This window comes from Anguilla anguilla, chromosome 11 (assembly GCF_013347855.1).
Source record: "Anguilla anguilla isolate fAngAng1 chromosome 11, fAngAng1.pri, whole genome shotgun sequence".
Lineage (NCBI taxonomy): Eukaryota > Metazoa > Chordata > Actinopteri > Anguilliformes > Anguillidae > Anguilla > Anguilla anguilla.
Window position 1 is genome coordinate 20,861,693 of NC_049211.1, and position 25,948 is coordinate 20,887,640.

General features: G+C 41.6%; 1 protein-coding gene across 1 annotated transcript in view; it reads left to right on the forward strand.

The window, feature by feature from the left end:
• Positions 1 to 3,758: 3,758 nt before the first annotated feature.
• Positions 3,759 to 25,948, forward strand: part of b4galt5 (UDP-Gal:betaGlcNAc beta 1,4- galactosyltransferase, polypeptide 5) — a 32,566-nt gene continuing 10,376 nt past the window's right edge. The window contains exons 1-4 of the mRNA XM_035382389.1: positions 3,759 to 4,351; positions 23,277 to 23,396; positions 23,852 to 23,965; positions 24,274 to 24,401. Of these exons, the coding sequence (XP_035238280.1) occupies positions 4,246 to 4,351; positions 23,277 to 23,396; positions 23,852 to 23,965; positions 24,274 to 24,401 (468 nt within the window). The 5' untranslated portion in view covers positions 3,759 to 4,245. The remainder of the gene's footprint in view (positions 4,352 to 23,276; positions 23,397 to 23,851; positions 23,966 to 24,273; positions 24,402 to 25,948) is intronic.

Genomic DNA, 25,948 nt, shown 5'->3' on the forward strand with positions numbered 1-25,948 from the left:
GAGGTGACAATATGTAAACATGCTTAGGATCAGCGCAGTACCGTGTTAGCTCTGGTACTAGTAATTATTTGTACTACAGTTCCCGAAAATACGTAGTCAAGTAATTGACGTAGCCAGTGATACGCGATGTTCTCAGGGACTTGTAGTTTTAAATTTTACTGTGTGCGTTTAGTTAATCGGAATAGTATTGGAAAGTGCGCATGTGCAAGTGTTTTCTCAATACATTTTGCGGGACACAATTGGCTATTGAAATTGAAATCTCACGTTAGGCACAATACGATTACTTGGAAAATAATCAGTAGATCTACTGGCTTTTTCTTAACCAACCTGAGGTCGTTTCAGATAATTGAAGGTGTCTTTTCTCCTTAGTCTCATGAGCATCATTTTTTGTTTTCAATTTATTTATTCATTTATTAATTTATTTATTGTAAAACAACTTCTGACTCAGAACATCCTTTCATATCAAATTGGGATCACTTGCTAGGGCGCTAAAATTTCCTCCTGAAAGAAAAAAGACACTAATAGTATTCCCTCTAGGCAGCAGAAGAATATACTGTAAATCAGTAATATATCAACAAATTAATAATGGTCTGAGGAGAAATCCCTGAGCAATTCTCACACTACATTTAAAATGCATATTATCTGGTGCCACTGATAACCACATATTGCTCCACAAACTGGAGTAAATAAAACATCAAAAACTGAAGCCCCTACCATTTTTATACATGGTACAGAGCATGATAGGATGTAATTGCTTAATTGTATCATGCAGTACACCTGTATGGAAGAATCTGATTTTGTTTCTCAACTCCTTTATTCAGGTTTTTTCTTTAATTTGTCACCCATCTGTATATCTTTATGCTTGCAAGTCAAATGGGTGTTAAATTAAGCTCATACGCAGAGTCTGATATTGTGCCTGAGAAAATGTAAGATGAGAAAATGCTGATTAGCACAAAATCTGCACATTTTGCATGGTCAGAGACAAAGTGGTTAGAAAACCTAAATACACATCTGGAGGCAATCCCTAACATACACATCAAATTTTCTAGAAATGCGAAATTACTCTGGGAAGTTATGAACCTCTCCATAAAGACACATTTGGTAGACATATCAAGGCAGGTTATAGCCTCGTGCAATACATCTCTAAACAATAAATGCTCCATGTTTGGTTAGGCCATTCTGGGAAAGGATATGCATGAGTCATGTTTTTCAAATATAATGGGTGTGGCTGGGCACAGCAAGGATCAAGAGTTGTGGTTATCCTACAAGTGAACATATATCAATAGACTAAGCTTGTAACTGCAAAATGAGAGATAAATTAATTTAGACAATAGTCACTGATATGTGTGAGATATGTTGGTGGCTATAACTGAATCAGATTATAACATCTCAGTTACACTTTACATAGATTGAATCCTGTCAAGTAATACTGGGACAAGTTTCCAAAAAAACATATATATTGCAATCATGTATCACATAACAACAATAATTTGTTGTGACAAAGTTCATGAACTCACAAAAGGTACTTTCCAATGGCTATGCAACAGATTATGTAATTAATAATTAAATTAGTAATTAAATTATTAGTAAATTGTAAGTTAGCTACATACTAGCCTGTTGAACAAGTATTCAACAGGCAGTTTGGTGCAGCAATGGCCATGAATAAACGAAAGAAATACAAATGAGCTCAACTTCTGGCAGATCAATGCCTTGATATGACACATCCAAAATAATAATTGACGAAAACCTAAAAAAAAAAAACCTGACTAATTTGGCCCAGATGTGGACAATAAATAAATAAATAAATAAATAAAATGTAAACCTCCCTACTCTACAAATCAGGTGAATACTCCTTGGTTGCCTGGGCTACAACACTATTATAGGTCAGGAACACTTTGCTAGCCTTATCTATCTGGGAATAAAAGATCACTTCCAGCGGAGTTCTCACAGGGACAGTGGCAGAGTATCTGTAAACCTGCCAGCTGCCACCAATTTGTCACAAGCTCACATTCATATGCAAGGAAATAAGGTACTGTAATTGAGTAAGAGTAACCTAGAGTAAGCTCACACAACGCTAAAGGCTTTCTTCTGTTCATTTAGTTTTCCTTCCCTAAAGATGTAAAATCTTCATCTGACCACCGTGGATCCTTGTGTCTCTGGCAGAAAACAATTGCTGGACCCATTGCATTGATACTGAAAAATCTGCATTTTGACAGATCAGATTGTTTGCTTTTTCTCAATTGCTTGTGGTCATTGCTGGCGTCTGAGTGGATCAACCAAGCTTGAATTTAGCTGTCTTGTAGGCAATAAGAGAGCCAAACCATCCCACACTAAATAACACCCTTCTTGCTGTATCGCCATCTGCTGGGAAGACAGGTATTCAGAGAGACAAAATTAGGTTCCGGTACACTCAGTCTCCACCGATATCTGCATACCTGGGGCACACTGTAGGGGATTCCATATGCTAACAGATGACAACCCTTCCCCCTTCTCTCCAGCATGCCTCTCAGCTCCATCCCACTTGTACTCCACTTTTCTCCCTAGATGCCCAACCCCCACCCCTGCAGAACTATATCTAAAATGCCCTATTTAAAACCTACAATGGCAGACTTGATTATATGCCCTTGTTCACACGCACATCCACACACACAGGCAAACCTATAAGTATTCATATGAGCATGCACATATTTGTGTTTACATATGTACAGTGCAGTCCCTAAGTATTTGGGCTGCAACAATTTTTGTTGTTTTGGCTCTGTACTCCAGCACATTGAAATTTGTGATTTGAAATTATTTGGATATGAAATTAAACAATGAATATGAGGTTAAAGTACATGTTGTCAGCTTTATTTTGGGGGTATTTATGTCCATATCAGGCGATCTGTGTAGAAATTACAGCACCTATACACATATTCGTCCCTTTCCCCATTAGGGGAACAATGTTCCCTTATGCATGGTGCTTAGTCCCAGTCGCGTCATAACAGATATACACAAGACATGGTGTATAAAATTCATATGTGGTGTAAGGACATCAAGAGAGGAGAGGAGATCCATGTAATCCTTGCTGGAGTCTACCTTTTCAGAAGCTGACTGGCAGTGCTAAAGTGCAGCAGTGAGGCTGAGCTGGCTTGTGGAGGAGCAGGGCAGAGTGGAAGGTAACTGACAGCCCAGTTCCACTGATAAGTGGCACAGACAGGCTGACCTAAAGGCTTGGGTAAGGCTAAATCTCCACATAATTACACAGTGAGTAGCGTTTGGAAGCCTCACTTGTGACGCATCTTCTATGACTATGTGTGGGTCAAGGTCTTCAGGCTATCTTCCCCATACCCTCTTAATGAAGGCTCTCTTGCCGATACAGATAAGGGCAGAGTGGACTTCAGGGTTACACTGTGTATGAACTCTCATCATATCGGTACGCCAATCAAAAAAAAAAATAATAATAAATAAATTTTAGAACACTCACACATATCATATAAGTTTTTTATTGATTTATTTTATTTAAAAGCTCTACTTTTTTGTAGGCCTATAAAATGTATGTGATTTTCTTTTACCATTGATTGACTCCAGGGGACATTTTGTGGGTTGGATCAATGTGTTGCCCAAAAAAAACAAAAAACAAAAAAAACATTGTTTCTGTAACTACAAATTCCCGCAGGAATTTTATTTACACAATTTACATTGAACGTAGTTACCTACCGTAATTTATAAACAGCCCCTCCCACTCGGATGCACTTCTCCCGACACTCCCTCTAACGAAGGTAGCCAGCTCGTCGTATCTGCAGAGTGCGGACGCTCGTAATGCCCCATTCATCACCACAGCGCAGCGGCTGAGAGGCAACCTTCACCGTAGTGATGAGATTTCACTGAAACACTAACAGTATTAACGAACCTCCAAGCAGTGAAGTGTTCACATGAAACGCCGCTACTGACAGCTGTACTGTCGCCCAGGAAGGGGAAATTTTTAATGTCTACCCGAGGAGCAAGCGAATATTTTGGATACTTCTTGCTAGCTTTTATCCTGCCTTCCTCTTCGTACCTCCTCGGTCGGTGGTGGTCTAGTCTAGTTAGCCTCTCCTCCTATTGCAGCAAGCTTAACAGCTTCTAGCCGCTATCGCTATCGCGTTAGCTAATTTACCGCACGGATAGAGGAATAAGTCGGGGGGAGATTTTTGCTTTTCGCGGTTTCTTTCATTTGCGGTTCTTATAAACCTTTCCGTGTATTTTATTTCTCAAGACAGAAATATAATGCGGACATATTTCAGATTACCGAGAAGGTCATTCCTTGGGCTGTTATTTCTGTTCTCTCTTTCCACCTCTGCATTATACTTCATCTATTCAGCACCAGGCATCGGTAAGTCTTTTTCCCTTTCGTCCCAATTAGCGGTTAGAAAGAGCTTAATTTGTAAAATCAATTTTTCATATTGCTGGTCATTAAACCAGGTTGTAGATTAGCTACCAGAAACATAACAAGAATATTGCTACATTACTTAGGCTATATAGCTTGCTCTCTGATAATTCTCTCCTGTGAGATGTGTTGGCTCTGGCTAGATGTAGCCGAAAGTCCACATTACACAGCTGTCTAACGTTACCTAGCCTAGGTAAGTTAGCTAGCTAGTTTGAAGGTTTTGGGAATAAGCAAGCTGGTAGCCTACGGCAGCACTCTGCACGTTGTAGCTCTTCACCTGTTTGATGATGATGACGATGATGAAGATTATTATTATTATTATTATTATTATTATTATTAACGTCATTGATGAGGTAACGGTAGTAAAAGACGTCGATTTTGTTTGATTTTGCTAGCTAACGTTAAATCTGGTAAGTTGAAGGATGTTACTGATTTTCCTCCATGGCTACTGTGGTGTAATTTAGGCTAATTTAATTGAATTTCGAATAACGTTAGGCTGCCTACGTACATTTTTCTCGAATTCTTAGTAGCCTACTGGACGACCTTGATTTTGATTTGTGGTTTTTTTTATAGTCTATGATGTTGATAATAAAATATAGCATAGACTAGTATAAATCGATATGAAGCAGGCGTTGTGGACTACAGAGAAATATTGGCTATTTGCTACTTGTATTTCTGAGGTTGTATCACCGAGCTAAACTCAAGGTTGAATCCAAAGTTACACGATTAAACCTCGTTTAAAGGTTTTGGGTTGCTTAAAATAATAAAATGATGTTACCATTACACCATGAGCTGGCATAACAATTAAAACATTCTTCCACGGCACGAGAGGCAATAGTTGTCGCATGGTGTTTGGTGGTCAGGGACGCACTTCTCACAAGGGTAGTGGTTTCGATGGGATACGATCGAATTGTTGAGATGCTGAAACATTTTAATACCCGATACGTTTTTATAACGCTTCTTATATTCCATGCCCATAGAGTTGATGACAAATGCTTACGTTAGCTTCATAAAATGCGTTTAGTCGCCAGTGTGGTAACACACAAAATTGAATTCAAAATGCCCTTTTGCTTCAGTGTTAGAGTAAGAAGTTGTAAAGAGTTGCATTACGTATAGTCCAAAGGTCAGAATCGGAAAGTTACTCTGCGTGTCTTGTTATACTCATCTTGTTTGTTTGTATTCAATGCACAGCCTAGTGCTGACAATTCGCTGTCTCTGTCAGTTGGCCTCATAGCACGTAAAAACGGTCTGGGCCAATGTTTGCTTAAACTGAGATAATATTGTTTAAAAACGAAAATATGAAATTTATTTTAAATTAATTAAATTTGATTTAGATCTCCAATGTCTGTTGAAAATCTGTTGCTTGTGGACAAGTAATTTGTAGCCTAATTCTGCTGTATTTTTTAAGAAACAAATGGACTAACTGTTTTATGTGTATATCAGGTCCTCTATTTTGAGAATAATAAGCATTCCACATGTGGTTGCCTTGTTGTTTAGTAGTTATAGAACACACCTTGTTCTGTCACGACTACAGTGTGGGTTAACAGAACATTTGTCCTTTTAATGTTGTACAGTTTATAATGATCCATTATAACTGGGCTGTCGTGAACCATGTACTGGGTTCAATGTAGACATCAGTAGGGTTTGCGTCAGCTTGAGAGGTTGTCCTCATCCCAGTGAGCCGGAGCAAATCTGGTCATGGATCACCTGCCATAAGCCTATGCAGCTCCTCATGAAGCATATCTCTACAACACAATAACTGTCTGGCTCAGTTTGAGGACGACAAAGCAGCTAGGAGGCCATGCTTACTCTGCTTCTGAAAATATATTCAGAACATTGTGGGCTTATTTGAGTACACCTTACAGAGATATTGTTAATATAGTCTATGAAAAATTGAACATTTGTATAAATATATTTATCTGAATGACATATGATTTGGCCCATTGTGTGTCTGGAAAGTAGTGAACAGGTGAGAGGAGGTAGGATGTAGGCTAGTGTACAGCATTGGAACTTAAGGCTTATTTGTTACACTGTGTGGCACTGCACACAGTGTATGTTGTACTGGTAAATTACAGTCTGCAATGAATGTACTTGTCAGTCCAGATGATGAATGAGTTATTTTATTGAGCTTTTTTTGGTCCATCCCAACTTCCAGAATTTGGTAAATAATGGGCAGTTGTCCATTAACCAAAACCATGTAATAGACTTGGAATGGGAGTGAGCAGTTGCATTGTGTTAGAGTTCACATGGGTCAATGAGGAGTATCAACCATAACACCCCCACCCCCCTTGCTGTTGCTTGATAGTGGATCCTTCTGGGGGGGACCTCCTTTGGACCGTGGCGCAAGGCCAAAAGAATACCAAGGGTTCAGATCCCCCACCTCCCATCCCCCGCCTTTATGAGGGCTGTAGAGAGAGTAGACTCGGGCCACAGCTGGGCTCGAGTGCAGAATTGTATTTAATTAAAACCGGAGAGGATCCCGTCAGACTGCACAAAGTGAGCACCTATTTATAGAAGAAAACCCTGGGAGAGACCAGGTGCTTTCCACGGTTGAGGGAGCTCTGCTTACGGTGAGAGAAAGAGTGTGCAGCAAGTGAGCGGTGGTGCGTAACACTCTTATTGTTGTCCCAGTACACATTTACTGTAACATGCACTCTTATTGTACGACAGCTGAGGTGCAGCCATTTACTCACTTCAATTATAATTATCATTGACTCAAAAATCAATTACAATTATCAGGACTAAGAACAGGACTGAGAACTATAGGTGAAAAATATGTAAAAGCAAATGTAGGATAATGGATACAGTCTAATAGTAATTCAGAATACTACTACTGTCTCATGACATCACATTTAGGCTAAAACACGTGGCTCAAATTCAAGAAATGCTTGTGCTGATAATATTAGTTTAGATAGGTAGCTGATTAATTTCATGTCATGAAATTTCTACATCTAGACTTTTAGTTTTTTTATTTCATGAGATGTCATGAACAATGGCCTAACAATTTGTTCATTTATGAGGTGTTGGTTCAGGCCTGTAATGCAATGTAAAGAAAATGTGTCCAGACTTCTTAACAAGAATCTACTGAATCTGAGAGCCATTGCCTTTTACTACAGTTATTTTACACCCAATTATGTATTTGCATCAGGGTTGCATTCCACACAATGAGAAAACAGAGACTGTGAAAATGTAATCTAACAGTAATTAGCATAATTTACAAATCGTCTTAGTAAGTTGGAACCTCATCAATTTTGTTCTATGCTGAAAGCTACACGCAGAAAACCTGTTTATAAATCCTCATGTATAATTAACCCTACCAGGACAACCTTGCACGTTTACTCAATTAGGCTGTAATGATTCATTGATCCCTTCCAGAATGTTGTACCAAGAGGGAATATATTGATTGCTCACTTATGGTCTTGCACTCCTTTTGAAGTTATCTTTAAACGTTGGGTATTTTGCACAGAAGCCTTCGACCATAACTTTAAATAAAGCAAGTTATCTTTAGTTCAGATGAGAGTATATGCCATAGAGCGGACACGGGAACTGCTGAGGGTAGGAGGGACCAGGTGGTGAAGCCTAGGCAGTAACAGGAAACGGCCTCTGCTGCGCATGTTGAGGGCAAAAGAGCTTGCTGCCCTTTTAATTCAGTTTAGAAAACCAAGGTGATTTAACAACCAAAGAATACCTCACTGGTCAATTTTTTGTGGACATAATTTCTGATATGTGTAGCACTTTGTGAAACAATAGTTGTTTTGGTCCAGTAGTTATAAAAATATATATTTTTTAACATTTACATATTATGTATTGTATATTTTCACAATCGGCTTTTAATATGAAACTTAATGATCATTAATCGAGTTTCAGAATACCATCGGTGAAGTTTTATTTTGCCTTCAGTAGGCTGATATTTCCCATTCACTTTAATGGGAGCTCCAATGATTTGCACTTACCATGGCTTACTTCTGGGGCTTCACAAGCTTAGGATAGCTTCACAAGCTGAAGGTGTGCTATTCTGTCCATTTAAATATGCATGTCTGTGCTATTGAAAAATGAAAAATTGAAAAATTGAAAAATGAAGGGCGACACATTCATTAGAAGGACAATATCAGTCATGAGAAGCAGAAGTGTTATAAAGTGCAATTCCCCTTTAAGCTTCCATTTTGTACAGTACAGGTCTTAGCCCGAGAACGCAGAGAACACTTAAATGAGTTGATACGGCCCCACTAGTAGGCACTTGTCTATCTGCAGATCCCTTCTATAATTAGATGTACAACAGAATAACAGCGGACCCCCTCAAACACACTGATACCATGTGAAAACAATTTCTATCTGTCATCACTTGACCCTGCAGGAAGCCTTTTGTGACTCTGAGTGCCAAGTAGTTTAGAAGTCCTTCTGATCTACGAAGACCTACAACCATGCACTGGTAGGCTGTATACAGATCCATGGTAGTAATTTTGGGTAAGAAAGGTCTTTTCTCATTTGTGTTTATTGTGCCTTCTGCATGGAGGAGAGCGCTGTCCAGTGTGATCAGCATAACCACAGGCTGAGCTAAAGACCGAGTGAGTCAAAGCTCTCTCAGCCTACCTAAAAATGGGCACAATATGGCGCATCATGCTCTAAGCTGTTATTGGCCATTGTTAGATATTCATACATTTGTTTGGTTTCGGACCTCTTCCTGGGTGAATTCAGTGCTCATAGCATCAGCGGCTCCAGTGTAGCATGAGCACATGGTGCAGGGAGGTAGTCACATATGGACGCATTATGAGATCATTGGCGGGGTGCGTAAAGTCATTATGAGTTTCTACCCCATGCATTTGTCATTCTTTATTATGACTTCTACATGGGTTCTGTTAATCCAGTGATATGGGCGATGATCAACTTCTTTTTTTAAATTCTGTAATTTATATATTTTGCATCCAGCGTATATGTAATAAATAATAATTATTCATTGTTTTCTGAAAGCGGCTTGCTCTGCCCCAACCTCTTCCTGTCGGCAGGCAGTGGCTTTCTCAGGAGCACCCCTGCTCCCCGTGCCACCTTTCTGGAGCCGTGGTCATGACCTACTGCATTTGCCATTTCCTCAGGGTTTGAATGGCAGTCTATGTATAGTAAACCAAAAAGCATGCTAGAATGGTGCTCAGTCTGTGACACTGCCTTTTTTGGCACTTGGAGGATGTGAATTCCTTATTGATTCTTCTGTTTGACTTACTGCTCCAGTTCCTGAGCCTTTTAAGGTGCACTGCTCTTCCTGGTTCATCTCCATGGTAATTCACTGACCTGAAGCATGCATAGCACTACCTTGTGGTTGTAATGAGACCCTGTTGTTTTCCATTCTGATATGAGAAGCTGCAACAGCACAAAGTGTGGTTTCAGAAAAAAACGGTGGTCTATAATGAGAATTCTTTCATTGCTCCGTATTGTGCGGGCTCAATCGTGGTATGTGATGGGATTGTGTAAGATCCAGTGCTCAGCGTTATTTGAAGAATTTAGTTTAGTTAAACATGTGTTCTTCAAGGACATAAAGATCAGTTTTTATACAGAAAGACTTGCATCAGACTGTTTTTCTCTACACGCTTGCATTTGGCTTTTAAGCCTATATCATTCAACAATATAGCCTGGTGGTATGAAGGAGTAGGCTAATAAAACGCAGGCTCATTCATAGACTGAAAATATTTGATCTGTGTCTTAAGCTGAAACTCTGATAAGTAGAAAAATACACATATCTGACTGTGCAGTATAGGCATACCTCTGATCCATGTTTTTGGCTAATTACAGCAGGGCAAACCCTGTATTAGTCATCCACTCATAAGAGGTGAATGGGAAAATATTGTTTTGTGAGGAGGCATCATTTGAAATATGGAACACACAGACTACACAATCTAAACAGCCTGTGTCAGTGTCTCCCCTGGGTGTTTAGGCATGAGAATGGAGTAAACAGCACTAATGGCTTTCCCCAGTGATGGCTGTGGTTCATCAGTTACAGCCTGACCCAAGGATTCAAAAACTTGACTCTAGCACAGTAGGGCTTTCCAGGAGACTGAAACATCCTGCCTAAGACTTGTCTCGAGCAGTTTGTTTCAAGTGATTTTTTGTTTGTTTATTTGTCTCTTAGTTTTAGTCCCGCTTGTGGTCAGTAGGCTTGTCCTGTGTAACAGAGTCTTTGGCCTGACTAGCAGATGGCAGTATGGTTGGGGTAATTAACCATGTAACCCAACCAATTTGCAGTGAATTCTTTTCTTTGACGTCTTTGTCATCATCATTGCCTTGGCGATGAGAGATATCCAGTCATTGCTGCAGTAAACAGTATGACAAATGGCACTGCACACACCCAGCTTTTGGTATGCACAGTGACATACGCAGCTAGGACTGATTGCATAACATATTAAACAAAAACAAAACCCTTCAACACATTTTAGCCATAGGTGCAGAGGCGTGTCATATACTGTTACTAGTAGTTCACCTTCTGTTCTTCAATGTGGTAATACAGTAAAGTGTACATTAGTGTAAAAAGGAGAAAAAAAAGGCTGCTACATATTTAATGTCATCCCTACATTTAATTGACTATATAGTAGTTTTGATTGGTTTAATGCTAAGCTCCACAAAACAAGTTCAGTATGTAGCAGCTAAATAAAACCTTAAGTAAAAAATCAGTGCAGAAATGAAGTGTTTGATGTTCAGCTCATCAGTGGCTCAGGGGACCTTTACATGGGTGGTGTTGTAATTTATGGTCATTTGCTCAGTGAATGGGAGTGACCCCAGCCCTGTGGAGCATTGCCCTTCATCCTGGCCAAGGACGTTAAGTCATACGGCTTTGCCTTGAGCCTTTACAGGGGAAAGAAACATCAAATCTGCATTGAGGGTCTCCCATGTGACCCTTTGCCATTCTGACACTGATATAGAGGCATGCTGAAAACAGAAAGAGGGAGGGATGAGAAGAGCAGTAATGGAATGCCACTGAAACCTACTAAAAAAATGTAGCAATTGGAACTTGGAAGAATGCACTTCATTTAGAATCCATTTCCTGTTGTCCGTACAATCAAAATGTACAATAGGCCTGCTTTAGGAAGAGAGAGGGCAGAAGGCGAATCTGAAATGGCTAAGCTATGTGTGTGTGTGTGTGTGTGTGCATGTGCGTGAATGTGTGCGTGTACATGTATGTGTTTGTGTGTGTGTGTGTGCGCGCTTGTGTGTGCTTGAATGTGTGCGTGCACATGTTTGTGTGTGTGTGCGCGTGCGTGTGCTTGAATGTGTGCATGTACATGTGTGTGTGTGTGCGCGTGCGTGTGCTTGAATGTGTGCGTGTACATGTATGTGCTTGTGTGTGTGCGTGCATGTGCGATCCTGTGTCTATCGGTGTGTCTCTGTCTGTCCGTGCACGCATGGCTGTAGCCGGGGATAAGGTTAACAGGATTATGGGAGATTACGGCGTACAGCCAGTGTAATTTAGGGATGAGCGGAGAGCAGTGGGTAAACAGGGATGATGACTTTCAGAGCTGGGGAAGAAGAGGGACAGACGGCCCAGTGGGCATCTCTCTCCGCCCTCTGCCGTACCAGAGACCTGCTGTCAAACCTGCTCTGTCACCTGCCTGGAACTTCTGCGCCTTTACTACAAGGAAACAAAACCACTGATTATATCATCTTTGCACTGTCACCATATAGGCCTATCTCGAAAATTTTCTGGTATGTAGTACTTCCTACCACGCTTGGGGAAGAACAACCCAGTAATCCAAGAAACCAGTTATTTGTGAGTTAAAACAGCCTGTTTAGATAATAATAGTTTATTCTATCCTTTAATTTAGAATTTTTCTGGTGTTTTATTCACAGTATTTTTGACTAATAGTCTCACCAAAATGCTGTGCTATTAGATAGCCATCAGAAGTCATGTGAAGTAAGAATTCTGAGTGACTTATTTTCATTACATCTTTATTAGTCACTGAATACCTTATCATTACCTTTCCCTAAACTGGCAGAAGAGGAAACTGGGTAATAGGTGTTCCGTGCAATGAAGGTGGAGATCACATTATGAGGCTAGTGCTAGGGTGCATGTAGTGCCCTGTGTGCATCACACATATCACTGTGGAACACCCCCCCCCCCCCCCCCCCCCGAAAAAAAAAAGATGACAGTCCAGTTTAGGCATGTGGTACAGTTAGAGTCCACACCAAAAAAAAACAAGTTAGCGCAAATAATAGAGTACAGTAGAGTAGGTTGGGCTGATAAGGTTTTCATTACTGTTAATTTATGTATTTATTTTGGCTGTGACTGCATATTTGTCATCAGATACCACTTCCCCATAGCCAGCCATCCGGCGCCTGTGTAGATTGGTTGATTTACGCGACTTAATGAGATTTTATGCTAGCTCACAGCAATATGCAAGCAGAATGTGTTTGTACTTAAAGTCAAGTCAGCTTGGCAACGAAAAGAATGCTCTGTACTGCCAACTTCTGAACTACATGAAGCTTGCTAGTAGCTAACTTATTAAAGACAGGTATCTAGATTTTTGGCAGGCTATTTATTTAAAATATTAACCCTCTTCACATAAAACTTGGGCTGATTGCAAAAAAAAAAAATGAATGCAATGCCTAGATACATCAGGGATACGCTGAATATCTCAGACATTCCTGCATCCTGTGTGGTTCTGCATATGTGATTAAATGAATTTTCTGCTGTACACTAGTTCCAAGGTTAGTTACTACCTTCCTCAAAACAATAAGTACATTTTGATCTGTTCTGTAAATTTAGCTAAAGATCTTTAAAACTGTGTGCCATTGATCTAGAAAAACAAGCCTCAGGTTTCACTGGAAGTATGTGTTTAAAGGCTTTTTCTAGCTCTAATTACTGTACCATCTTAAACTATGCAATAAAGTACTTTGTGTGAGGTAAAATTTGTGACCGTTGGTGTGCCCATTTCAGTATCTGCCTTCTCTGTTCTGTCATGGGCAAACATTTATGTGGGAGCATTTTATTTTCCACCAAGGGTAGTGGTTGCCTATTCTTTAAGAGTAAGTGATTCATTCTGGACTTGTCATTCGGAGCCATAAAAAGTATTTTATTGTTAGGCCAAGGTGTGGACACAAGCCACGCTGTACCTTGACAACAGCTTGTGACGGGAGCTAAGTTGAAGTACTACAGCATTGGTAGTCATGATTTTGGTTGACTTCTAGCAAGTACAACACAGCATTAAGGGCAAATGGCTTCTCTAGATAAATATAGAAATCTTGTTTTTTTTTTGGGGGGGGGGGGGGGGGGGGCTTTTTCAGCTTTATTTGACAGATCAGTGTAGTAGAGAGACAGGAAGAATTAGGAGGATAGAGAGGGAGAGACATCCGACAAAGGTCGGCGATCGCACCCGACTCGCCAACGTCGCGGCTCGCAATGGGCATATGGAAAGCGCTCTACGGGCTACACCACACGAGACACCCTAAATACAGAAATCTAACACCTTTTCCTTTATAGTTTGTCTAATTTTCAAATACAGACATTGTTTTGTATCGTGGGATGTTTATAATATTGTTGATTATGCTTCAAACCTAGCTACTTGTTTATACGGTGTCTGCTAATCAATGTTCATGTAATAAAATAATGAGGTCTAATAATACAGGGCTGATTGAAGGCATTATTGGATTTTTAAAAATTTGGAAGTGGGAAAATTTATTTAAATAAATATGGACATTAAATCTTTTTTAAAAAAATACATTGTGTAAAGTTTTTCATTTGAAGGTTAATGAAATATTTTAAACTTGATAACCTTTTTACCTCAAATATGCTTTCTACCCAAATTTATGTATGTTGCTATGCAAAATGCAGGCATAGAAGTCCGGGACTTTCAGTATTTTCACTACTTGCCTAAGGAAAAATCTCTTAGAAGCTGCTATTGACAGATATGATTATCTTTTGACCCGAAATACTTGCTGAAATTGGGGAGCACTACCTTTTAGTGTAATGTTTTAAGAAATGCAGGTAACAAAAGAAACAGACTAAATACCCAATTGAAAGAGAGCAACTATAGAGCATAACTGTGGTGGTTGTTTAATAAGATTTCCATAGGTGCAAGTACATGGTCTATTGTCCACTAATACTTTCAAGCCCATGTCATTGTCATTGTATGCTGTAGCATTCATATTTTCCTTCACTGGAACTAAGGGGCCTAGCCCAAAACATGAAAAACAACCCCGGATCAGCATTCCTCCTCCAACAAACTTTACAGTTGGCTCTATGCATTTGGGCATGTAGCATTCTCCTGGCATCCGCCAAACCCAGATCCATCTGTCAGTCTGCCAGATAGTGAAGCGTGATTCATCACTCCAGAGAACACGTTTCCCCTGCTTCAGTGTCCAATGGCGGTGTGGTTTACGCCACTCCAGCCAGCACTTGTCCTTGCGCATGGTGATCTTAGGTTTGTATATGGCTGCTCAGCCATGGACACTCATTTCATGGAGCTCCTGACGAGCAGGTCTTGTGCTGACGTTGCTTTCAGAGGCAGTCTGGAACACGGTAGTGAGTGTTGCATCCGAGGACAGATGATTGTTTCACACTACGTGCTTCAGCACTCGGCAGTCTCGTCCAGTGAGCTTGTGTGGCCCACTGCTTTATGTCTGAGCTGTTGTTGCTCCTAGACGTTTCCACTTTATAAAACTGTATTTACAGTTGACCGAGGCAGCTCTAGCAGGGCAGAAATTTGATGAACTGAGTTGTTGGAAAGGTGACATCCTGTGGCGGTGCCAAGGTGAAAATCACTGAGCTGTTCAGTATGACTCATTCTACTGCCAAGGTTTTTCTGTGGAGATTGCATGGCTGATTGCTTGATTTAATGCACCTGTTAGAAATGGGTGTGGCTAAAATAGCCAAAACCACTAATTAGAACCGCTGTCCACATACTTTTGGAAATGTAGTGAAGTCTGTCGGTCTTCATCAATATCCAGTATTATTGTCATACGGCCCAGCCCTATCTCATTGTGAATTTTTCTGCGACAGATAAGACTGGTTGCCTTGGTAATATGGAATTATCAAAATGCCTGGCAGCCCCAGCCATACACTCCTGAGACAGCCTTGGGTTGATCGCCCCAGGAGCAGATGGTCCTACCCTCACTCTTCCACTGTCACGTGTACCGGGAAGCAGCACACTCAGATTCCAGTTCAGATGTATTCTACTCACTTTGATACTTTGGTCGTTGATACCGTTTCTCAGGCTAACTGTTCATGAGTGTTTATAGCCCTGCGCTTGGTGATTATCCTCAGTCTCAAACCACAAGTGCCTTCCTGTTCATCTACTCATTAACTTTAAATCATGCACTCCTCTCAGCTCTATGTCCCTGCTGACACATCAAGCTCCACCCATCCTTCCTATTTTCTGTGTCCCTGCTCTTTTGCCTTGGCTGAAGAGAGTGTGTGTACCAAGGCTTTCTAATGGCGTCTCTAATGAGATTATTCCTTTCCTGCAGCGAAACCATATATTCAGAAATTCAGCCCACGTATTTCACAATTGCATACTGGCTGACTTTTGTTGTGCGTGTAAGGCGTGTAATTAGAGGAACACTTAATTCATACTTGTCTCACTACCTGTGCGACTCTTGCACGTCCTAAGCTGTCCATATCTGCTCAAGGACAGCGCTCGCTACAGCTCTCTTTAATGTGTGCCGGCATTGTGGCAGAGCAGAAAGGGCACGGTTCTCTCAGGCAGCGCTCGTAATTTGGTTCCTGTGGTGCTATTAAGGGATTCACTCTTTTCACTTGAAGTAGGGCGTCCCTCTCCCCCGCGTACCCCGCTTCCTGCTGCGGGAGCTTATTTGGCTCAGCAGGAGTTGGGCGGCCTGCCATCCCCTCCACCCTAACACAAAGAGCGGACGAGTGAAGAGAAGGCCAGAGGGGACGCGCTTTCCGAGTTGCTCACACCTGAGGTATGCAGGAAGTTATGGAAAATTCCTGGACTGTTTATGGCCCAGGGGCTTTCAACCTTTTCTGATCCAGGGACCCCCACCCAGGCTCATAGGCATCCAAACTATTTATATCATAAGTTACATTTAAAAAAGGGTTTTATAATTTTCCAAAATAATTTGTAGTCATTTCTAAGCAAATCCCTGAGGGGTCCGCAGGCCCACGGTTTGTGAGCATGATGAACACACTATGTACAAAAAAACCCTCCATGATGCATTTCTTAATGTTATCTGTAAAACAAATCAGCTCTCGCCCACGCAGCATAAAAGATTATGGCATAATGGATTGATGAAGCATGTGATATTTCTTTTAAGCGCTGCCAGTTTCTCAGACTTCCTGTCCCCTGTACAGGGTTACGATCAAGAGGGCTTTTTTGGGGAAATGGAAATTCCATAGAATTACGCAATGATTGGAGGACATTGAGAAGGGCAGCGCGGGATTGAGTCGGAGCAGGCGGGGTAGGCGCTGTGATGAGGGACTCAGCATGGGGCTTGGGTGCCCCCATGATGCACACATGACTAGGGCTCATGTGACCCTCAACTGCATGGGACCCCTGTCCTGGTCAGCTGGGAGCAATCAGATGTCCCGTCCCCAGCTTGGAGTCCCATGACCCCACTTTACTCACCCAGAGGAGTAATCCCCTGCCCCCTTAGAACTTCTCTGGAATCACGGGACTGGTTGTGTTGGGGGGGGGGGGGTTTGGTAGGTTCTGAATTCAGCAGAAAGAGGGCGTGTCTGGACAAGGAGCTCACTGGAGACTCATGTGCATTGTACTGCCTTAAAGCAGTAGCCTTAATCACAGGTCTGAAGGTGTAGATTAAGGATAAAACCCCTTATTAAATGCACTTGGGAGAAGAGAAAATGCTGTGTCTGCTTTCCTCAGTAACTCAGTCAAAAGCCATCATTACTGTCACATGGGATTCTGACTCACAGGAAGAAAAGCTTTTCACAAGTGGTGAGCGTGAGCAATATCAATGTGGTATCAATGAAAGCTGAAGTGTTTTGCTCCAAACCAGACTGATACGGTCCCATATGGGCTGTGTTCGGTAGGACCTTGTCCTGGCAGTGGAGGAGGCCATCATGATGGCTAATGCTATGGGGAGGCCAAGAAGCTAAACCAAACAACAGGACTGGGACAAGTACATTAAAGCATCATTGCCCTGATTTCTTATAAATTGTCCATGCCCAAAATGTTTTTAGGAGCACATCATTTTTGCCTACAGAGATGGCAGTTTTAGTGATTGTGCACCGTTGTGAACAGTACACAGTCGGCATGAATCAGTTTTCATATGTGTCACTGACATAACTGGGGACTGCCCTACCCACAGTGTTTGAATTTTAGCTTCTAGATTTTAGACTGAAATGCCTCTGAGCCCATTTAATAATGTCCACCCGTATACGTTGACTAGTCTCCATTCACTGCTTCTCTGTTCGCTGTAGAATTCAGAATCAACCATACGCCCCCCCACCCCTTCCCTGCAGCTAGTCCCATGATTCCAAAGTCCAAAGGAGTTCCTCTGATAGCTCAACAGCGGTCCTGTGACTGATGTTCAAGTGCCTTATGCATTGTGTGGAAACTGGAACTTCAATTCACTTCAATGATGTACACTTGGCTTTGAAATAAAGTTTGTTTGTTGAAGGTTAATTAATATCCCATGCACATAGATGGAGAACTAGATATTTGTAGCAGATTAATACATTTAGTAGTATTTTCCCACCACCTGCATTTCATATTTTGTATTTTGAGAGTGCAGATCTAGGCTAATACCTGAGTGTTATTGACCATCTTCTATTGTTTGCTTTTTGTCTGTCCTCTAAACCTGATTGTTAATGTTTGTTATGCTAAATGATATATCCAAAGAGCTTTCTTTTTAGTTTCTTTTGCTACTGCTTGTATGAATCTGTTTTCTGAGACCATGATGCGTGGGTGGTTCAAGTTTCGGACCTATATTTTACGCTGTATCTCTAAGCCGCGACATTCATTTTCACTGTGGTTTGTGAGAAGGCTAGCATGGGTTTACAGGCACACAGATTAATTTAACGGGATTATGAAAAGTAAAGGACTTATTATAGAAAGAGATGTGATGCTTGTGGAGGTCTGGGCCGTTCCCACTGAAGCAGCTGTTTCTCGGAAACCGTCGGTGATGCAGTGGGGGTGGGAAGCGGGGGTGGGGTTCTTCTGAAGTATTCCTGCTTACGTAACCCTGCTACTCCTCAGCTTCTGGCTGTCGACTGGGAGCGAGAATGGGGTGCATAGAAACAAAAACAAAAAAACTCAGTCAATCAACGTGGGCTACGCTGTAGGTTTGTCTTTTAGAAACATAAGATTAAAGTGTTTTATTGCACAGTATCTTTATATGAGCAAGATGTTTTTTAAAAATGAGCCGACGATGAGAATGAAATGAATGACCTGCGGTGGGTTTGACTGGCCAAGGCTGCCGACAAGAGGAGGGGGAGTGGGGGGGGGAGTAAAGCAGCGAAGGGGCTGGACTTCCTAAAAGTGCTGCTGTCACCCGTATTAAAATAAACTTCTCGAATAGTGGGTCTCTCAGCACACAGGGTCTCAAACATGGCACTCTTTCTTCCGGTTGTTTTACACTGGCTGTAAGAAGATTAGCCCTATGTGAAAGTGGTTCTTTTGGGTTCTCTTTGTTTTGAGATGTAGCCTAAATCACATGGGTGTTTTTGATCTTTAATCCAGATTTTGTTCTTGTGTTGAAATTAAAATTTTTCAATTTATTTGATCTTTAGACAGTAAAGTTAAGGTTTCTGGGTCATTTTGCACATTTAGGCTGATCATTGTCAGTGACTGAGTATCGCAGCAGTGAAATCCACAAGATATTGATGCATGCAGCTCTGCTGCATGTTGATACCTTGTTACTCACAAAGTGCTTAAATATAAATTTTATCTTACCACAAGGCCAGAAGAGATGGGGGAGTTGGCATGCGAATAGAGTGTGACATACAGCCACCAAAAAGTATTATCAGTACATACTCCCTTATTGCACAACTCGGTATCGTCGATAGTTTATGACATAAAATAAAATGACCCCTGCTGCTGTTCTGAATCCAAAATCCAACTCCAAACAATCACTTATTGTAATGACTTCAAAATAAAAATATAGCAGCTGGGAGATCTTTTCCATCAGAGGAAATTGATTAGCAAATGCACAGAATTGGCAAATGATCATGTTGCAACACAGGCAGCGGTTGACAATACCAGATGATTTTAATCTCACCCATCAACACATTGGAACTGTGGGCGAGGCTCTCAGTTGAAACGCAAATAATGGCGCTCACACAGCAAAGACAGTTCACCAGAAACCAGGACGTAGGATTTTCCAGCCACTGTAAACCTGGTGTGACAGTTAACGGAGCGTCGCACTTGCGGATGACTGTAGGGGCAAACAGGAAATGTGTGCGTGCGAATGAGAAGGGGAAGAGAATCGATTCTTTGTTGCGCGTCTTGAAAGGTCACGGAGAGCCTTGAGGACACCGTAAGATCAGACGCTTCCCTTACCCACTCCCAACCCACACACGCCCTGTGTGTGCTCAACTGTATACAAACACAGACTCGAACAACAGCAACTCTGTCTCTCCTTGTGACCCGTTGTTACACAGTAGGCTAAATGTTTCCGTATCTGTTAACCTTGATTCACGTATCGGGTCCAGGGAGGAACGTTAAAACCCTGAACAAAAGAACAGAATATTTGAGTGCCATCAAAGAGTCCAAGGTTGTTACTTTTTTATCAATTGCTCTGTGGATTTGCTCAGCGCTGTGTAATCTCTGCATGTGATCTAAATGCAAACACACCATTACTGAGGCTGGCACTGCAGTGATGGAAGCTTCTATGGGAAGCAGTTCTGGATTCATTACCTCTTTAAGGATCCCTCGTGTTTATTTTTAGGTTATGTTTGGTCTGAAGGGTGTCGTTTTTAAAGGTTTTATTATGTATTATTTATGTATTCATTTGCGGGGTTTTTCCTGGCCTGAAGGGTGCTCCCCATCGTTGGCCCGGGGTTCGTTTAGCCTAGCCAACGTTTTGCTCCAAATTTCAGTGAGATACCGTGTGCTCATTCAAGTCATAAATTTAACTTGAGAACGTTTCCGCCCAAACAAGTTGTTGCAACCTCCAATTCAAAACAATAGAACATGTTTCCTAATGATATGGATTAAAATATAGAGCAGAAAACTGGGACACCTCACAGGGACTGGCCTGAAATAAGGAACACTGGCGCACACTTAGCTCAGGGCAAAAGAAACTGTTTAATGAACTATTAAACCTGTTCACAGTGTGGTGCCCTAAATGAATTAATGTCCATGTGTACTGGATCATGTATTGAATGATCACTGTGTATGGAATTCCAGGCATTTAGGCTATAACAAATTTTACACTGAATAATTATCAAGTGTCAAAAAAGAAAAAGCGAGGATAAGAACTGGTTTTGAAAATATGCAGCACTTGTGTACATTTAAAACCTGCATTTGTGAAGGAAAAAAATGCTCCCGTGGTCTACTTCAGCCTCTAGTGAAGCAGTGTTGTATAGAATGTTGTCTTTTCAGACAGAAGCGATTGAACTGTGCTGGTGAGGGTACTGTACTGTAATGCGGGTTTCAGGTGTACCGTAGTCTCGAGTGTGTAGTAAGCTGCTCCCAAGGGACGACACTCTCAGGCAGAAAAGCCTCTCATGGTGAATAACCACCAGTGGATCTGTTGTGTCACCTTGGAGAAGCACCAGATGCAGACATTGTGTGTGTGGGAGAGAGGACGGGCGATTGGTCTCTGTGTGCCACGTGCATCCAGCGAGAAAACTGCACTAATGGCCAATCAGACCCAGACCACTGCAGTGCCACTGAAGTCCAGGTCCTTTGTTACTAATTACATTTTTCACAGTAAGTAGTCTGGAATACTAGAGAGGTTTAGAAGATTAGAGAGAAGGGCCTGACAACCCTTTAATGATGAAAAAATATTTTTTAAATGCTAGTGCTCTCAAATGTGATCTTTCAGGCCCTCTTCAATGGGATTCTTTGAGAACAGAGATTTCCTGGTGTACGGTCTGATAGAGGCAGATTCTCAAGGTTGTGTGCGTGCATGTGCGTGTTTGTGTGTGTGTGTGTGTTTGTATGAGAGAGAGAGAGGGTGTGTGTGCATGCTTGCGTGTATGCATGGTGTACATGCCTGTGCCTGAAATGTGAAATGTTGAACTCTGCAAAGACAGGAAGTCAAAAACACACTAATAAACATAGGCCGCTGCATGTTAAAACAGGCAGGTGATTGCAAAGTGTGTGTGTCTGACAAATATATGCAGTCAGCAGACTGGAAGGAAGAGGGTCATGTAGGCATCAGTGAGCAGTGGAAATGCACTCAGGCACCGGTAGTGTAATTACTAGCATTTGTTCATAATTTGTTATTAGAGTACATTTTGTGGGAAATTAAAGATGTAGGCTGGGGCTGAATAATAAACAGAATAACAGCAATTAGGCCTGTCCAGCCTAATTGTTGTTTAATAGAAAAGACCTGATTTTGATCATTAAGATCTAAACACTGAAGACTTTTGCTTTACACTAAGTTTAAACTATCTGTGCCTGATAGTTACCATGGAGATATATTTGACACAGTTGATTCTAGGTTGCATAAAAATCTTATGAGTTGTGACCCTTGTTTCAGGTATGATGGATAACTTGTTAGCATTACATAAGTACTGCTGCCTGATTCTGGCACTATTTATGGTTAATACTGTTCTATGTTTTTTTAATATATATCAGTTTCGTAAATTTGTGATGTTCTCTGTGAAGTGTCATACAGTGTTAACTAGAATACATCTAAAAAGCAGCAGTACCACTTAAGATAAACTAGTAAACAGCTGTAATACTTTTTAATTACTTATAGACTGGTTTATGGTTGACACTTTGGATTGAGTGCATACTGGCGTTGCAGCTGTAAACTAGCATTACCGCTGGGGTGGGAGGCATGGTGGGTGGTAGGCTGGGTGGTGGAAATGCAAGTTGGGCAATAACTTTGAAGTTATTTCTCAAAGGGCTGTTGACCTTTTTTATCAGCCGATACACATATTGTGTATCAGAAGTCCCAGTTCCTACAGCGTCAGCTGACCAACCTATCACTGGGCTGGAGATAACTGGACTAAACAGAGTGTTTGTGGTTGAAACCCTTTTATATGAAGTGAACTATGTATGTGCATGTTTATTATAGATTATAAGTAAGATTTACAAGAAGGCATACACGAGTCCTTTTCAAAGTACGTCCTTGGGTACACATGTAGTCAGACCACATTTTCTTCATTGCTATGCGGGGAAGCTGAGCACGTGTTTGAAATCACAGCCTGTTGAAGTTCAAGTCACAGCAGGGCTGAAGTACAGAGACAATGCTTCACATTCAGGTCACATGTATTAGCAGTCATGTAAATGAAAAAATGTGCCTTCATACTTCCTGTATCAGCTGCCCCCAAATGATGATGCAATCTCTTAGACTGACTGATTCCTGCAAATATGCACTTCCCACATGAATTGAGTAATATTTTGTTCTTCCGCCAAAGGGAATTGGCTTATGGCATCACATATTTAGATCATTACAGTTCACAGGTGACAGCAAAAACCCTGTTGACCAACGCACTGTGGCAGACTGTTTTCAGAACCTCATCGATTCAGTCACTATACTGCTGAGCTTTGGAACGTGGCAGTTTCTTCCTTACTGTAACTTTCTCAATAGTGAGCCATTTGTGAAAGAATGTTGAAAGTGTACTTCGTGTATGCAAATAATGTGCAAGGAAGATGACGTGTATACTAGGAAGATGATGACGGTGGCATGGGTTTTTCAAAGAGACGTCTCTTTGCAGCGGTGGACCCTGTTGCTATGGGGGGGGCTTTTCTTTTAGCGTAACCACATCTCACAGCCTGTCCCTCTCTCCACACAGTTAATGAGTACTTGTTTATGGTCCAAGCCCGGGGGATCCAGATCAGGGAGAACGTGCGGAGCATTGGAGCGCAGGTCCTGGAGCAAGTGGTCCGGGGAGCCTACAGCAGCAACGGCACAGGTAGAAGGAGCACGCGGGGGAGAGGGGCTGAGCTCGCTAGCACGGCCTGCTTGGAGGTCCAAATGTTTTCTCGTGTATGATGACGTGTTTCACTTCATCTTAGTTTTATAAGAGAGGTGTGAAAACATGACGTCTGACTTTTGACATTACTGAAAGTGACATGTTAGCGATAGCAGTTAGCTTCTGTGTTTACATCAAATGAATGATAGGCCTAGTTTACCAACTCAAATACGCAGTCGGCCTGCGTGCTGTCACTGTCACACATCCGTGTCTTACAGTTTCTAAAGTCCCCATAGGTGTGAACACTATTATTAGCAAGCAACTTAATGTGACAAATGAAAGTACGACTGTGTTAACACCCACCAAAAGAACAATACAAATAAGATAAATGCTATCTTCCAATTTTTATTCTCTCCATTCACTCTTTGTAACAGTGTTCCTTGTCCTCTGTACAGATTATGCCTATGACTTTGACATCAGTGAGCCATATGTCCAGACAACCACCTACCTCCCAGAGGGATTCACCTACTTGCCCAACCAGAGGTGCCCTGAAAGGCTGCCCTCGATGAGTGAGTATGGACTGCTATCTCACTGCTGAAGACTGTATCTTTGTACTGCCACACATGATACACAAGACTTGTGCAGGTGTTCAAGCTCCAAAAATTTTTACATTCCAAAAAGATTTACATTCCATGACTAGACATTCAAGAATGGTGATGTAACGTTTGAGAACTAGCCTGTACATAGACCCACACCTTGAAGCAGGCCTTTGTTGAAAAGCAGTGAAGCTGTGGGTTTTATGTGTGTGTGTGTGTTTCTCAAGGGTTAATGTTTATGTGTGTGTGTGTGTGTGTGTGTGTGTGTGTGTGTTTCTCAGAGGGCCCAGTGGATGTGAACATGAGTGAGATTGCCCTGGAGGATGTTGAAAGGAGTCTTTTGGAGGGGGACCCCAGTCTGGCTGCGGGGGGACACTGGAAGCCCCATGACTGTGTTCCCCGTTGGAAAGTGAGTGAGATTCCCTCAGTCTGACTCATTGCTGCTTTCACAATACGCAGTCATTTGGATTGTGGCATCACACAAATAGCATGTGTATGAGATTGATACAAAGATGAAAACGTAAAAAGGTGACACAGCATGTTGTGTTCAGGCTGGAACTTTGGGTCATATAAACACAGGTTGTAAAACAGACTAAGTTGCCAGCTAGAAAACCATGTCATAAAGGCATAAACCTGACCTGAGGATTCTCACACAGAATGTCATTTCCTTTTAGCTATTGATTTATGTTAAATGAGGGCTATTTTATTGAATAAAGGTGCACACTGTACCTTTAAGCTCAGAGGGATGGATGCCCAGCTGCCTGGTTGGCTCCTTAGCTAGTAAATTCTGGTTGCTGTTTTGTTAGCATGCAGCATAATGCAAGTAAGGTCATTTCCTCACGATGCAAGTAAGTAATGAAGGATGAGAAATAAAAAATCCCTTTCCCACCACTCATGACAATTTGCAAATGCCATAAAAAACATAAATACTGTAATTCATTGTTAACAAACCTGTTGTTGCTGCTTGATAGCTTTTTAAACTAACCACATGGAATCACAGCTGGTCTGTTCATTCTTAAATGATAGTTCAAGGGTGACATCAAAAATGCCGAGTTGACAAGCCCATTGTAGCAGTTGTACTGTTTTATAAATTATAAACACCAGTCTTTAGTAAACACTTCACTGCTGAGATGTGGAACATAATCACCAATTAGTTCCTTAATTTGCTTGATAGTGAGAATTTCCTGGAAGAATGAAGTTGAAAGTGTTCGTCATTCATCTATGAAAATAAAGCACAAGGAAGATGAGGGAAGATCTTGGGGCTGTTTACAAGCGGTGTTCCAGCTTTCGCCCAAATACTGGTGTGTGTATGTCTTTGAGTGAAGGAAGGGCGTGGCTACCAGAGGCATACAAGCAAGGGGTCTGAGTGCAGGTTCTTATCTCTGTGGGCCAGGTTGCTTTTGACAAAGGAGAGGTCCGAGCTTGACAGTGAAGGTGGCTGCAGATGACTATCTGTTCACTGCATGCTTTAGATCTCCCTTGGGGAGGCCTGTCACTTTGAGAAAAGATTACAGCCATAGCTCCTTCCCTCCTGCCCAGTCCCCACATCTGTCAGTGCAGCCCTTCCACATCTGGAAATCTGCGGAATCCAATATCAGAACCCCCTAAAAATGTCCGTGGGCTAAAGGCTGTTTCACATAACTGGAAAGCTTCCAGGTTTAACCCTGGGGGGAGACCCGCAGTTATTTTCTTGCTCTCCGGTGGTATAAAAACAGATATGTATTCTTGTAAGAGTCCCTGGCTACAGGCTCGGGTAATACTGTAAGTATCAGGAATCAAAAGCAGAGAAAACCCCTGTATGAGTATTACATTACACACCTCATACAGTGGTTTTTTTCAGCTTTGATTCCTGATACTCAAAGTTAAAAAATAAAAGCCTGTTCAGTCACAATGCTGTCCTTCAGTTCTGCAGTCTGAGGCATTTACGCCCAGACCCTTTTCCTTAAATTCAGATTG